General features: G+C 50.1%; 1 protein-coding gene across 3 annotated transcripts in view; it reads left to right on the top strand.

Moving 5' to 3' along the window:
* Positions 1-15,863, top strand: part of CHST10 (carbohydrate sulfotransferase 10) — a 38,098-nt gene extending 22,235 nt beyond the window's left edge. For all 3 annotated transcript variants that reach the window (XM_081100895.1, XM_081100896.1, XM_081100897.1), the window contains exons 5-8: positions 2,828-2,919; positions 8,771-9,005; positions 11,357-11,462; positions 12,873-15,863. In XM_081100895.1, coding sequence (XP_080957021.1) covers positions 2,828-2,919; positions 8,771-9,005; positions 11,357-11,462; positions 12,873-13,410 — 971 coding nt within the window. In that variant the 3' untranslated portion in view covers positions 13,411-15,863. The remainder of the gene's footprint in view (positions 1-2,827; positions 2,920-8,770; positions 9,006-11,356; positions 11,463-12,872) is intronic.
* Positions 15,864-16,431: the final 568 nt, after the last annotated feature.

Raw genomic sequence — 16,431 nt, 5'->3', positions numbered from 1 at the left:
CATCTCAGTTCCCATGGTTTTTTTTAAAAAAAATATATATGTATTTTTATTGATTTCAGAGAGGAAGGGAGAGGGAGAGATAGAAACATCAATGATGAGAGAGAATCATTGATCGGGTGCCTCCCCCATACCCCCTACTGGGGATTGAGCCTGCAACCCGGGCATGTGCCCCTGATCAGAATTGAACCCAGACCTTTCAGTCCCCAGGCCAATGCTGTATCCACTGAACCAAACCGGCCAGGGCAGTTCCCATGAATTTTTAAATTAGTATGTAAGCACTAACTTGACTTCTAACCTGGCTTTTTAAAAAATTAAATTTCTTTCCCTAACCGGTTTGGCTCAGTGGATAGAGCTTCAGCCTGCGGACTCAAGGGTCCCAGGGGGATCATTATAGAGTCACATGTAGTTGCAACAAATAACAGATTGAGTTCTATGTCCCTTGACTCAGTTTCCCCAAGTGGTAACATCTTTCAGAGCTATGCTGCAGAATCATGAGCAGGATGCTGATGTTGATACAGTCAAAATGCCAAACACCTTCCTCACCACAGGAATCCCTCCTGTTGCCCTTTTATAGCCACACTCACCTCCTTCTCTCCATCCTGCACCTGCCCCCTCCCACCCCCCACACCCCCGGTAATCACTAATCCCTTCTCCCTCATTTTGTCATTTCAGGAAAATTATAATGGGAGGGGATTTAGGGAGCTAGATAAAAAAAATAAAGGGATTAAGAAGTACAAATTGGCAGTTACAGAATAGTCATGGGAATGTAAAGGACAGCATAGAGAATATAGTCAATATTGTAATTACTATGTGTGGTGCCAGGTGGGTACTAGCCTTATCAGGAGGATCACTACATAAGGTTTGTAAATGTGTAAACAGGATGCTACACACCTAAAACTAATATTGAATGTCAACTGTAATTGAAAACTTTTTTCACTTTTTAAAATTTAAGTGAAAAAAAAAAGAATATTATATCCAGTATGTGACCTTTTAGGATTGCCTTTTATTTCTCAGCATAAAAAAAAAAATCCCTGGGGATTCATCCGATTTGTGTGTATCAGTAATTTGTTGCTTTTTATTGCTGTATTCCAAGGTGGATGCTCCCATTTTTTAACCTGTTGGAGTATGTCTGGATTGTTTCCATTTTGGGGGCGATTACAAATGGAGCTGCTCCAAACATTTGCGTGCAGGGTTTTGCATGAACGTAGTTCTCATTTCTCTGGGATAAATGCCTGGGAACAGTTGCTGGGTTGTATGGTAGCTGCAGCTTAGTTTTTAAAGAAATGACCAAACTGTTTTCCAGAGTTGTACCATTTTGCATTCCTACCAGCAATGTATGAATGATTCTGTTTCTCTGCATCCTCACTAGCATTTTGTATTTTCACTATTTTGTATTTTAGTTGTTTTGCTAGGTGTGTAGTGGTATCTCACTGTGTGTTGTTTTGAAGTTTTTTTTTAATTAAAGTTGACATACAATATTATATTAGTTTCAGGTGTACAACCCCATGATTAAACATTTTTAAAAATATATTGTATTGATTTTTTACAGAGAGGAAGGGAGAGGGATAGAGAGTTAGAAACATCGATGAGAGAGAAACATCGATCAGCTGCCTCCTGCACACCTCCTACTGGGGATGTGCCCGCAACTAAGGCACATGCCCTTGACTGGAATCAAACCTGGGACCCTTGAGTCCAGAGGCCAACGCTCTATCCACTGAGCCAAACCTCTTAGGGCTGATTAAACATTTATATAACTTACAAATTGATCACCCTGATAAATCTAGTAGTCCTCTGACACCACACTCAGTTACTACAATATTATTGACCATATTCCCTATATTGTACTTTATATCCTTGTGACTATTCTCTAACTACAGGGTGGACCAAAGGTAGGTTTATAGTTGTGAGTACATGAAACACAATTCTTGTATTATTGTTTATTAATTATTGTATTATTTTCCATGCCAATAGCTGTACACCTACTTTTGCCCCACCCTGTAGCAATTCAATGTGGTTTTAATTTGCATTTACCTGACGGCTCATGATGTTGAACATCCTTTCATGTGTTTATCTACTACCTGTTTATCCTCTTTGGTGAAATGTCTGTTCATGTCTTACCCACTTTCTAATTGGATTATTTTTTACTGTTGAATTTTGAGAGTTCTCATGTATTCTAGGTATAACTCCTTTGCAAATTTTTCTCCCGGGCTGTAGTTTGCCTTTCTGTGATCTGTGCAAAGCAAAGTTTTTATTTTGAGGAGGTTTGTTTTATCAAATTTTCCAAAACTTTTCTCCTATGTTTTTTATTTTTATCTTTACAGTTTTATGTGTCTACTAGAGACCCAGTGGATGGGGTCCCTTGGCCTGGCCTGCACCCTCTCGCAATCCGGGACCCTTCAGGGGATGTTGGAGAACCAGATTCGGTCCGATCTCCACAGGCCAGGTCGAAGGACCCCACCAGTGCATGAATCTGTGCACCAGGCCTCTAGTATGCCTATAAGATCTTTGGTTAATCTCTTCCCGCCCTCCCCTCTTCCTTCTGAGATTCATCAGTCTGTCTCATGTTTCCATGCCTGTACATTGAGCATCTGCCCCCTGGAGGTAGTGCACATCGTAGCTACTGGTTGAATGGTAGAATGGTTACTTAGGCTTTTATATATATAGATAGATGTTCAATTGCTCAAGTACCACTTGTTGAAAAGACATCCCCCTCTACCCAGTTGCTTTTGCCCCTGTCACATACTGGTTGGGCGTGTCCATGTAGGCCCACTTCTAGGCCTCTTTTCTGCTTCTCCATGAGAAGAGTTCTCACCTCTCTGTCTCTTAGCCTACAGCGCCAAACAGGAGTTCCTGTTCCTGACAGCCGTGCCGGATTCCGGGAAGTTACAGGGAGACCAGCAGTTTCCTGAGGAACTGAAGGTAGGCACAGCCAGGTAGAGGGCCTTGTCCCTTCCGGCCTGGTCAGCAGAGGAGCAGGGCTGCCTCTTCCCACTCTTCCCTGTGGCGTCTTAGTCTCTCTGCACCCTCCCTCCAGCAACCATCTCTGCGTGGGCACTGGCCTGCCCGCTCCCTGAGCTCATCAGCTGTTCCCATTTACCATCGTGTTCTGCTGTATAGTCACTGCTTCTGTCCCTTCCGCACCTTTCTGCTCACCTTTGAGCTTTTCTTTGGGGAGGCACAGTCACACTTATTTATGTTCCTCACAGGGCTTTGTACATCGTGGGTGCTCTGTAAATGCCCGTTGTGCTGCATTCCTGACCAGCTGACAGCGAACCTTGCCGGGGGGTGGAGCATGTTGGGCAAGGTCAGGAGAAAACCAGGGCTGTGGGAAAAGGTCTCTGACCCAGAATCAGGGAAGTTTAGAGTTAACAGGGTCTTGGACAGAGGAGCAGGTCATCAGCGCGGGAGTGGTGTGGGTGGGAGCTGCGTTTAGGAGAAAGGCTGATGATCCAGAATCACGTGGACGTTCTGGCCTAAGTCTGTCTTCTCAGGCTCCTTTCACACATAAATTCCTAGCCATGCCTCAGTGAGGGACGCCCTCTCACTTGCTGACCCCCATTCTGGGTCTGAAAGGTTTAGGTTGCAATTACACTGGAAGGAATGAAACGGGTAGTGCAAGCTCTAAAGATGTGTATCAGTTCAGAATTAAACAGAGAAGGGACCGTTTCTGCCTGTGACTTACAGTGTAAGGATGAGGAATTAGAACCCAGAGTCTAAAAAGCCAGCACCTGCTCAGAGTGACTTTCTGTTGGAGTTAACTGTTCACAAGAGTGGGTGCAGTAAGGATCAGGTCTGCAGACCTCTTGTCAGGTGGGCCTGCGATGTTGCTCTCAGTTTGGGGTAGACCAGGGCAAGGAAGGTGTGGGTGGACAAGAAGCAAACCTATAAGAAGTAGAGGGTGGCTTTCATAGAAAGAGTTAAGGAAATGGATGTTTGGTGACTGGGATGAATAAGGACCCAAAGGGAGGGTAAGACTGTTCTCTGGGGAGGAACAGAGGTCGCTTTCAGAGGACAGAGGGGGCACCCTGCCGGTGCCCTCTCCCTTCCTCAGCGTCTTCACCTTGGGAAGCAGAGGTAGGAATCCCCAAGACATCCTTCCCTCCTCCAGGGAAACGCAAGAAACTTTATCAAACACAGGAGAGAGCAAGAGTTTCTTAAAAAAGGTGATGTGAGCCTGGGAGTTGGTTGTAGTAGATTCCTGAAGGAAGATCAGGGAGCCAGGTGGTGGGGTGAAACCTGTATTGTCCCGAAATTTCCAGTGTCCTTGTTCTCCAGGGCTCTGTCCTCCCATTTTGTTACTGACCCAGTTGTTTGGGAAGGACAGTGTGTTACAACTGCCCCATAAGTGGATTGCTTGGGGAGCCTACGGCATTTTAACAAGTACAATAAGGGCATTTTGGTCCACTTAATAGTTAATTTAGAGGAGCCATCTGCTTTGAAATCTTGGGAGGAAGTTCTTTGTAACTTGAAGGGAATACGTAGACGTAGCAGCAGAATAAGTAGACGAGCTGCAGAACACGGCCACACCGAGAAGTGGCCAAAGGAGTGGGCCTGGAGGAAAAGGCTCCCTGGTCAGCAGTGCCTTCCCCCACCTCTGCCCCCAACATGCACAGACGCACACACATGCAGTGCCGTGTGTGTTCTTGTGTTACAGATATTCTAAATGCTGAAGCCGTGCCAAGGGGTAGGTGCCGTACTTTGGAACTTGAACTTTTTTCTCTGTTTTGGCTTTTTTCATCAGCTTCTTGTAAGGAAAATCAGATGAACCCGTCATGCATCCGCTCCCCTTGCCATGTATGACTCATCCCCGTGATTCACTGGGTGGTGGAAGGCCCTGACGAGGGCATCAGGAAGTGGCTGGGAAGAGTGGTTGTCACTGTAGAAAAAGGGAGGGAGAAGGGGAGGGAGGGAAGAGGAGAAGGGGCCTGTGGATGGGGAGGAAGGGACAGGCCAGCCCTGCGAGGAAACCCAGGGTGCTTGATGGAGGCTGTGGAAGGTGGAGCTGAAGGAAGAGGGAAGAATGCTATGCTGTCTTTGCCCAGCTGCCTTCGGATAGAATTAATCTACGGAGGACTTGGGAGAGTTTTCTAGAACTTCTCAGAAGTCTCTATAGGTGCCCACACCCCCTCGCCAATATTTGCTGCTGTTGTTGCATTTGTGAGCATTTAATAAATTTCCCTCCATATGGCTTCGAGCTCCAAGACCCAGGCCCTGCCAACACCCTTTATCTTCTCAGCTCTTTGCTGAAGAACTTGGCCTTCACAGTGGTGCCTGCTTTGGGGGCTTTCCCTTCCCCAGAACGTGGTCGTAGCCCGATCGCACCACGTCAGTGATGGGAGCAACTCGTCTGGCGTTTGGCATCACTTACCTGGGTCTGCTCCCTGACCAAGGCCCACAGTTACCGAGGTTGACAGTTGGGCAGAAGCTCAGGTTCCCTGTGAAGGGGTCATGCCTCACACCAACTTCCCCAAATGAGTGGCATTTGTCCAAGTTGATGCTGTGATGATGTGAGCCGCCAGCAGGACCTTGGCCTTCCGGTGCCTCCCATGCTGCCGATGCGGCTGTGGCCGTGGCTCACGTGGCCCTGATGTTTCCGGAGCTTCCTCAGTCTGGATGGCATGCCGGTGGCCTCGATGCCGTAGCCAATATTTATAAATCAAGTTTTTTACTAAAAAGTAATACATACTTGTGTATTTTAAAGAAATACCCAAAATTGAAAGGAAAAAGCTCAACTTTTGTATATTTCCTTTTTAAAACCAATTTAGGTGTTATGCATATATGTATGGCCTGTGACTCTGTTTCCCCAGGATAAGCACACAGCCATGTTTCTCTGTAACGTGGATTGAGGAGAAGGGCAGGGTTTGGAAGTTTAGCCGCTGTGGGTGAATGCTGGAGCACCTCCTAACTTAACATGACCTTTCCCTGTCTCAGATTCCTGAGCTGAAGATATAGGCAGAAAGGCTCACTGTATTCCAGGCAAATCGGTGAAGAGACCCACTCTGACACTTCCTGGCCAAGTGTTGAAAGTGCTAGAATCAAGAGGAGAAAATGCTATAAGCCACCCAGGGATTAAAATGGGTGGTTAGCCATGGCCAGGTGGATCAGTGGTTAGAGTATCCCCTGAGCACTGAAAGGTCATGGATTTGATTTCAGGCCAAGGGCATGTACCTAGGTTGTGGGTTCCATCCCTAGTTGGAGCATGTACAGGAGGCAACAATCTCTCTCTCTCTCTCTCTCTCTCTCTCTCTCTCTCTCTCTCTCTCAAAATCAATAGAAACATATCCTCAGGTGAGGATTAAACAATAAATAAATAAATAATAGTTGACTTCTTCCCTGGCCTGGTAGCCCAGTTGGTTAGAGCTTGGTCCCGGTATGCCAAGGTTGTGGGTTCAATCTCCCATCAGGGCACACACAAGAAGCAACCAATGAATGCATCAATAAGTGGAACAACAAATCGATGTTTCTCTCTCTCTCTCTCTCTCTCTCTCTCTCTCTCTCTCACTCTCTCTCAAAAATCAATAATAATAATAAAATGTTTTTTAAATGGGGTGCATACAAAGAAATGACAGTCAGATGGGGATGGCGGTGGGATCCCTGCAGTGAGGCCTCAGCTCGGGAATTGGGCGGCAGAGCCGTGACTCTGTTTTTGTGGGGTTGTTTTGTTTTTTTGTTTCAGAGAGGGAGAGAGAGAGAGAAGCATCAGTGATGAGAGCAAATCATTGATTCATTGATTGGCTGCCTCCTGTATGCTCCACACTGGGGATCGAGCCCACAACCCAGGCATGTGCCCCTGACTGGAATTGAACCTGGGACCCTTCACTCGCAGGCTGACCCTCTATCCACTGAGCCAAACCAGCTAGAGCCGTGACGCTGTTTTCATTCAGGGTCTGCTCTGTGTGGGGGCAGCAGCGGGCCTGTCTCAGGCACGCACGGCTAGGAGCTATGCCTCCTATGTACTATGTTTTTGAGGGGAAAAGCTATTGAAAGACCTTTTCCAGATAACAGAGATGGTCAGAACCAACACTCAAAAGTGGTGACATCACAGAGCAAAGAAGTGCTGCCCTTCCCTAGTGTGGCTGGACCCCAAGCTCAGAAACCCAACGGGAGGCTGTGCTCCTGCTGTCCCTGTGGCCTCGGGCTCCTGGAGTCTGTCAGCACACCCGCCCCTGCTTGGTCTCGGGCCCACTTTCCTGGTGGGTAGGGGTTTTTGGCATCAGAGCCTTCGTCCCACAGGCATGGATTTTCTCATCTGGTTGATAACTCCTTAGAGAACAAGCGAGTGCTGGCGTGCTCCCTCCAGCCTGTGCTCATAGTGCTGAATGCCTGTGGGACCACCAAGCAACACCCTCCTTCACCTGCATCACAGGAAACACCATTGTGTGCTCATTGTTACCAGAGCAGGTCTGCCTCAGGCCGGCTTCTAGTGTGTGGGTTCTTGACTTTGTGTAGGAAAGGTTTTGCAACATGAGTCCAGATGGGTTTGAATGAACGTTTATTAAAGCTGGGGACAGTGAAACAGAGGAAGGAATTGGGTAAAGAAACAAGGTAGGGCTCTGCTTTGGCTCTTTAGAAATATTAAAGGAGCGAGGTAGCCTGGGCAGGCTGCTGTAGCTCACGGGGAAGTCAGAGAGTAAGGGGTTTTGGAGACAGGATCAGGGTGAGCCGAGTGGAGTGGTCGCTGCCCACTGCTCCCCTGGTTACATCTCATGGAGATCCTTAGAAAGAAAAAGTTCATGCCTGGGAAGGGGCAGGGGCGAGCTCTAGAGCCAGCCCACACTGTCTTTCCTGAGGGCTTTTTATCCTTTTTTTTCTGCAGGCCAGAATCTTCATCAGCTTCCCAGGTGCATTTTTAATGTGCTGATGCATCAAAATGAGTGCATAGGGGGGTTTGGGGTTATTCTTTGGGCTGTTTTACTGTTATCTTGGGTCTGTTGGGCATGAATGGGGTTTTTGTTATTTGTTCCTTGGGTCTAGCTGGCACAGATGGCCTTGATTGGGTCTTTGTTCTCTGTTTTCCCAGGCCAGGGGGGTTTCAGATGTCTGTTCTCTGGTTAGGGAGGAGGATATAAACCACTTGCTCTCAAGTGTCCTTTGTTGGGGAAGGTAAGGTCTTTCGACTCACAAGCTGGCTGCAAGGTGCTGAACTGTTTGGCCTTGTTTCATTTTCTTGTTCCGGTTTCCCATTCCACTTACCCGGGGATTTTCCTAGCTTCCTACTCTCCTGCTACACTATCACTGAGGAAATGGAGTCATGGCTGCTGCATTTTCAAAACATACTAAATGACCTAAGGTGTTTTTTAAATTAATAGACCAGACTATCTCCCAAATAGTCACCATGTAGATAGCTGGTCCTTCTATACAGGCCATTCAGGCACACGTAGAATCACAGGGAGGGAAAGGCTATAGAGAATAGGGGGGAGCGAGAGGGGGGAGAGGGAACTGGCCTTCTCTGAAGCCCTGAATGAAAAGTGTCCTGCAGTTTCCAGAAAATTAAGGGTCATAATTTCATCAGCAAAGTGACTGGTAGACACCCCACCCACCACCCCTCATTTTGTCCAAGCTGAGGACGAGGAACAAGAGGGTTCGCTTCTCTCTGAACATGGACCTGAGTCCCAGGCCCCTGGAGGTGAATCCGGTCCACAGGGCCCTGCTTATGTCGGATGCAGCTTCTCTGTCTGCCCAGCTGGAGGCCAGAGCGCAGGCCTCCCCGGCGGCAGCCTGTCTTCTGCTCAGGAGGCCCTCGGGCCCTTTTGCCTCCCTGTCCCTGCAGCCAACTGGGAAGATGCTCGCAGACGGCCAGCTTGCTCAGCCCTTGGTCTATATGGAGCGCCTGGAGCTCATCCGAAACGTCTGCAGGGATGCGGCCCTGAAGAACCTCTCACACACGGCCGTGTCCAAGTTTGTCCTGGACCGAATATTCGTCTGTGACAAGCACAAGATCCTCTTCTGCCAGACTCCCAAAGTGGGCAACACGCAGTGGAAGAAAGTGCTGATCGTGTTAAACGGTGCGTGTGGGCCCGCGGTGTGTCCTCCCTCGGTGACTTTGGGGTTTGCCCGGGGAAGGCCACTGTGGCCTGGGGGTCGGGGGAGGCAGACAAGGGGGCAGGGAGGAGCCACAGGAAGGGACATCTCCTAAGAGGAGCTGGTAACCTGCCAGACAGTTCTCCGTTGTGTTTTTCCTGTGAGTGCTGTACTTTAAAAGGTAGTGGGGTTAATGTGGATACTGGTTGTTCTCAAAGGGCCACCCCTAAGGCCACGAGCTCCTCACTTTCCACAGCAGAGCCCCCATCTCAGGCAGCCTGCTCACCTGGTGGGTCCCATTCCTTCTCTTCAGATTCACAGGATCGATTCTTACTAGACACTGGCTCTGTCCTTGTAATCCAAGGCCCCACGCTCACTGAGTGCCAGGAAGCCGCCCCCAACACTGCCCTTCCCGTAGTGAGAAGGGCGCCTACCCCAGGCCCTGGGAGGGGAGCCTCTACCCACAGCCAAAGGATTCAGTGCCACGTGGGTAGAAAGAAATGTCCTCATCTTACACCAAGCATCATATTCAGAGGATTTAGCTGACTTGCCTCAGGAAATCTGATGTTTTCTTGGGAACAAATGAGATCACTGGCAAGTGACCTCATACCCTAGTTTTTTATTATTCACTGCTCTTCCAGAAACCATGTTTATTAGTTTAAATGCTACGTACTCTGAACTGACAAGATACTTAATGGGTTCTGTGTCTTAAATTCAGCTGTAAAAGAAGCACGGCTCTAGCTCAGAGCCGGGTGACCCTGGATGAAGAATGCGGCCTGGGAGGCCTGTGGGCGGTGGCCCTGGCCTCTGTCCCCTGTCCGACTGCTGCTCTGCCCCAGTCAGGGGTCAGAGTTTGTTGTCATTGGCCGTTTCCCAGGTTGGCTGGGGGAGAAGAGAGACACTCGCCTTGTTTTCTGGTATATAATGTATATGCTTGAGTAATCTGACTGCATGTTGGATTTTTGATGTTGTAGAATGAGGTTACAAATCAAATTGGAAACAATGAATACACGATTCTTACAAATCTGCCACCACTGTATGAAGCATCAGTCAAGGGCAGGTCCAAAACAGGAGCAGGTTGCCAGCGCGCATGTAGGCGCACCCGAGAGGCACTGCGACCCGCCCAGACCACTGCTGTGAAGGAGATACCGCAGCGGAGCCAGCCATAATCCTCTTGCTGGTGGAGGTTCTTGCCTTCAATTGTAAAAATTCAGTTTGTAAAAAAAACACAGCATCTGCGAAGCGTGATAAAGCAAAACACAATAAAACAAGGTATGCCTGCAATAGAAAAGCAGGTGGTCCTTGTGGCTCTCTTCTGCCGGCCCTACATGCACCTGGATGGGGACAGATACCTGAGCGGGCCCATGTGCAAATCCACAGGTTGGTTCATTTGACAGTCTTGCCCATTTAGAGCCATCCACAGCAGGTAGCGTAGAGGTCTAGACTGGCGCTTACACATTTGGGGGAAGAATAAATGAAATAGGCTGTGGCCACTGCTTAGATGGCCCAACAGATGTTCTCCCACCAGACTCCCCGCGTAGCAAGGCAGGAGTAACACACAGATGGATCTAACGGTTTGCAGAGGCTTGGCTAAAAGCTCGGGTAATGACACTTTATTTCCATTTGTCTAAGTTGGGAAAAGAATGAAAAACCTGCCCAACCCGCCAACCCAAGGATGCCCCTCCCCAGGTTACATGCGTCAGCCTGCCTCCGAGCACTGTGCTCTTGACCCTGCCATTTTCTCCTCAGTCACCCCGTCTCATCCTTGACCCTTGCTTCAAATATATCTATCCCACGACATTAGCTGGATTGTTCCAGCACCAAACATCTCTGCCACTTGCCACATCTCTGGGATGCCCTGAGGTTGCCTAGGAACCCACCTGAGGCCCAGGGATGTGGTCCTGGGAACACCTTGCCTGTCGGGAGTGACGGGCCTGTGAGTGCTGTGGGTGTGAGCAGGTGGTTCTCATGAGCCCAGTTTCACAGGAGAGTGAGTGTGGGAGGCCTTAGGCATTCTGTTTGCATGCAGCGATGTGTCTGTTGTCAGATTTAGCCCATTCCAGCGCGCTACCAGGGGTAGGTATCATCCTTCCTTCCACCCCTTACTCGCCCCCTCGCCCTCCTCCTCTTAACTCCTCTTGTTTCCTCCTGTTGGCTTACCGGTGACCAGAGCTTGTCTGCACTCGCATTTTGCCACGTCTCACTCGTAGTTGGAATTCGATATCACCATGGATATTGGGGATGACTTGCGGGGAACATGGGCCTAAGAGACGGGCATCTTCTTTAAAGGTAGCACTGAGGGGGCCACACAGCTTCTCCCTTGTTTACTTCCTAGGTGCCTTTCCTTCCATCGAAGACATCCCCGAGAACGTGGTTCATGACCATGAAAAGAACGGCCTCCCTCGTCTCTCTGCCTTCAGCGATGCAGAAATTCAGAAGCGGTAGGAACAGGTTCCTGCAGGGAGGGGCTTTCCGATACGTCCCAGGCTGGGCTCTGTACTGTCCTGTGTCCCACACTGCGCCAAGGACTCCAGTGGGCTGTTGGTTTGCGTGGGGCAGAGGCAGCTTTGCACATGCCCAGAGTTCAGTGCATTTAAACTCAGAAATCTTGATGGGAATTTCAGAATGGCTCTCCACCCTCACCTTCATGCAGTCCATGGGAATGAAGGAAGGTCATTTTCCCAATAGAAGTGAGGGGTCATTTTTGCTCTGCGTTGGTTGTGTTTAGTTTTATGGCCTCCTTACTGGATATGATTGTTTCTTCATAAGAAAGGGATTTCGGTTGCAGGGAAACCCCACCTAGTTTTCATTTTCCCCAAAGGCCCCGAGCCTGCTTCCCCGCCACTGCCCTGGGAGTGGTGGTGTGGACTGGACCTAGCACAGCCAGCAGACAGACCCACCAATCACAGCAGGGAGGGCACTGGCGCTAAAACTTAGCTATAAATTGAAAAGTTCTCTTTACTAGCTATGAAATGGCCCCGCCAGAGCCAAGTTCAACAGGAATAAGAATGTCAGGACCCACCTGAACCTGGCCCTGCCTCGCTCGTCAGCACCTTCTCTTCCTTCCAGCCCTGGTTCCGGAGGCTTTCCAACGTGTCCAAACCCTTCAGAACACAGCTGTTCAGTGCCAGAGCCCAGCTGGGTCAGGGCTGCCCTGTTACCATCCTGGGCTTTTGTCAGGAAATGGTGAGGGCCTGCAAAGCACTGAGCAGTTTCTGGCACGGAGTAAGCCGCTGCAGTGACAGCAGCGGCCTCGCTGTCGTCATGGTCTCCCTGGGGCCCTGGGGCTGCCACTGCCACTACCGCAGGTCTCCTGGGCCAGCTCCCCTCCCGCTGGGGCCTGAGCCTCACTCCATCTTCTGCCACCACTGCTCTTATTTTTCCTGCCCCTGGCAATTTTGAATTGAGCCTTTTAAGATATAAAGTAACTTTCCTGGCCTCCGTTGTTCCTAACTCATTCAAAGTTTCTGTCCTTAGGATTTAATGCCCAGGAACAAAACTTTTAAATGTCCTTAAAATTTTGAAACTCTCAAGTAAAACAAAACATAGGTTAAGTAGATGTTTTCACAGTGGCCCCCGAGGGTGAGTGCTGAGGCCCTGGACAGTTACAGTCTCTGAGCTTCCATTTCCTCACCTATAAAATGGGTGCTAACGAGCAGGTTTGCCCTCAGTGGTGTTGAGTGGATTAAGCGAGATGTGTGTGATGTGCTCATCTCAGAGCTCACCCGGGGGAGGGTTCAGGACATGGCGGCTGCAGCTGCTCCAGCTGTTTCTCCACTCTTCCCACTCTCACAGCCGTCACCACCAGTAGCATCGGCTTCACCTCTTGTTTATCTACATTTTTCCCTTAGCTTGAAAACCTACTTCAAGTTTTTTATTGTAAGAGATCCCTTTGAAAGACTGATATCTGCTTTTAAGGACAAGTTCGTCCACAATCCCCGCTTTGAACCCTGGTACAGGCACGAGATTGCCCCCGGCATCATCAGGAAGTACAGGCGGAACCGGACGGAGACCCGGGGCATCCAGTTTGAAGATTTTGTGCGCTACCTGGGCGATCCAAACCACAGGTGGCTGGACCTCCAGTTTGGGGACCACATCATTCACTGGGTGACGTACGTCGAGCTGTGCGCGCCCTGTGAGATATCATACAGTGTGATTGGTCACCACGAGACCCTGGAGGACGACGCCCCATACATCTTAAAAGAGGCGGGCATAGACCACCTGGTGTCATACCCCACCATCCCTCCGGGCATCACCGTGTACAACAAAACCAAGGTGGAGCACTACTTCCTGGGCATCAGCAAGCGGGACATCCGGCGCCTGTATGCCCGTTTTGAAGGGGACTTTAAGCTCTTTGGGTATCAGAAGCCAGACTTTTTGCTAAACTAATGTGTAGATCTGTGAACTCAGATACCTCTGTTAGACCAGAGGCTAAGCAAGTGGAGATCTGGGCACAGAACTGACACTTCCTCCATCTCACCCCTCAAGACTCCTGTGGGCATCCACGGGCTATGTGCACCTCGGCCGGTGAAGCTGCACCCAACGGTTCTGGTTTAGTGTGAACATCAGGTGCATTGAGGGCCTTCGCCCCCACGCCTACCAATGCCATGAGGCCTTTGGTCCCCAGAAGGGTAAAAGGACTAAACATTTGCAGTCTGACAGACCAGGAGGAGCAGTTACACAGCACAGGCGTCATTTCCCTCGCTGTCAAGGAGGGGAAGGGCCTGCCTGTCACCGGGGGACGGCATTAAGGGCACCTTGCGCTTTCAGGAGACCCGAGGAGCTGATGGTGTGCAGAACTGGCAGGAGCTAATGCAAGACCAAGTCTGTGTAATAAAATGACAGCGCTGGCTCTCAACTTGGCACTGCTGTAATCACAGAGGTAAACCATTTCCACGACTGTCTCCTTCCTGTGGGATTCGGGGTGACCCTAGGACACTTTTCGGCAGTCCGTCCTTTCAGAATACACGCCTGAGCACCCCTCGTCCATATTTCCGATCCTCTGTCTGCCAGGTGTTTTTCTCATTGAGCCTAAGAGCTACATATTCAGAAAAAGGGGAGTGGAGTGTTCTTCCCACCTGAGAAGCGAACGTCTTTGGGAAAAGGAAGAGCTGGTGGGTTCTGGATCTCAGGCTGCTGTGGATGTGGGCATGCCCATCCTGCTGGTTGTCCCTCTCTTGTCTTTGTTCCACCTGGATGGGCAGCGGGACTTCCCTTTCCATCTCCCCAGGCCCTCCCTGGGGCTGAAGGCCAGCAGGGCAGCGTGGCAGTCCGTGCAGTTTACATGGTCCAATTTCATCTCAGCCAATTGCTCCCCTGGACCTGTTTTGTTAGTGCCATCACCCCGGGCTGTAAGTTGGACAATGAGGTTCACCAGCAATAAAATCCTGGGCTGAGGCAGCCTCCAGGAATGCATCTCCCAGGCACCGAGGAGCGAGCTGCGGCCACCATGCCGGTGCCTGCTGACACCGAGGACTGTTTTCCTGTGAGAAGTCCCACGTGCCATGAGCCCAGCTTTTCTTCCAGGCAGCGTCCCCCTTCCCTTTCTCAAAGGGGTCGCCTGAGTCTGTGAATGTGAAAGTAATGAATAAAAACTGTCCAAACGCGACACGTGCTGCACTTTGAGGGGGCTCTCTGTGACCCCACACGGTTCCCGCGGCCTGGCCCCAGCGAGGGGCCTGCAAGACTGCTCTAGTGGCTGCTGGTGGCAGGACCACAGAAGGAGAGGCCCAAGTGTGACAGGCCCTAGCGCTGACCAAGGGGCGTCAGTGTGGTGGCCTGTCATCAGCTGACAAGCAGGGGATGTCACATGAGCTTTTTCTGTAAAGTCTTGTGAAAATCATTTCACACCTGATCAGCCGATTGATGACCTCTTTCCTATTTGCAGTGTAACAGTGTGAAAAATACATTTGAGTCTAAGGCCTTAAAGTTACAACTAATTTTTAAAAAACACCTTTCTTGTCAGAAATAAAGGTCAGAAAGCTGCGTCCCCATGTGTCCCCAATCCTCTGGCTTTTAGATTTAGGTCACTTTTCTTTGGCATTTCAGTCATTTTCCTAACAGATTTTGCCCAACAAATAGGGTTGGCCACCAGAACATCTGGACATTTCACAGGATGTCCCAAACATCCATTCCTCACCACCACCCCTGTGCGCTGTAGCTCCTGACTCCACACAGCGCCCCACTGCAGTCACCTCCACCAGAATCATTCGCTTCCTTCCCTCTCCAAAGCCCACTTCCTCCTCCCCGCACCTCCCCCCCCCCCCCGACCTCAGGAGGAGGTGCCCATTCTCCTGTCACCCAGACCCTTTCCCCCTCACTGCTGCCCAGAGGGAACTTTGAGGATGCAGCCTGGAGCCAACACTCAACACTGCTGGTCCTTCCTGGAAACGAACACCGCCTGTGCTGGGTCCTCCCTCACCTGGCAGGTGTCGCTTGGGCAGCTGTCTCAACCTGTGCCCATGCTGCTCCAGAGCCCTGTGTCCTCAGCCCTGGGCCTTTGCGGCTGACCCTGGACCTGCCAAGGGGTAGGCTGGAGGGTCCCGACAGGGAGGGGCACTAAGGTGGGTGTGGGGCTGGGGTGCCCCCAAGGCGCAGTGCTCACAGCTCATTGCCTTCCCAGGTAAGGGGGTAGCAGCAGGAGCCGGTGGCTGGTGGGAAATGTCAGGGTGAGAACCCAGTGGATGGAGTGTCATCCTGTACACCAAAAGGTTGCGGCTTTGATTCCTGGTCGGGGTACATGTGGGAGGCGGCTGATCGATGTTTCTCTCATCCTCATTTTAGGCTTTCTTTGTGTCCAATGGCCTGAAGTCTCAGAGTGTAATAATAAAAATTTTACTCAATATTTGTGTACATTGTGCTCCAGTCTCATAGCAAGACTGAGGAGTCAGTGGGTGAGGGAGAAAATCTAGGTGCTGCCTTTATTGCGTTTCATTCAGGCCCCTGGGGCAATGACCACAGGGATGTGCCCATCAGCACATTTGCGATGAGGATGTAGGCCCTGTTCACATAGGATTCACGTTGTGTGCAGACAAAACACTGGTCGCCACACCCTCTGCTGCCCCCGCCTCCTGATGGTGTGGCACCAGCAGCATCGTGGATGACTGTTAGCCCCTGGTGCTACTATAACAGCACTTCTGACATTACTGGCCCGAGGATTGGTTATTTTCTTTAATTTGCAATCTAAATTGGACCATAACTTTTATAAAATATTAACTACTTGCACTGTGGTAACAGCTGAAATGTAGAGCATTAGAAGTTGTTACTCTTCGTGAAGAAAAAAGTGTGAACAATTTGAAAACCAACAACTTTTCCTGCACTCATCACCCTGATACCTGCCGAGGCTCCAGAGCACAGGGCCTTCTCATTTCTGCCGGAGCCGGAGCTGCTGGAGCCTTGAGCGCTTAGGAG

This window comes from Myotis nattereri (genome assembly GCF_964212035.1).
Source record: "Myotis nattereri genome assembly, chromosome: 10".
NCBI classification, from domain to species: domain Eukaryota; kingdom Metazoa; phylum Chordata; class Mammalia; order Chiroptera; family Vespertilionidae; genus Myotis; species Myotis nattereri.
Note: the sequence above shows the minus strand (reverse complement) of the source record. Positions and strands in the feature narration are given on the sequence as shown.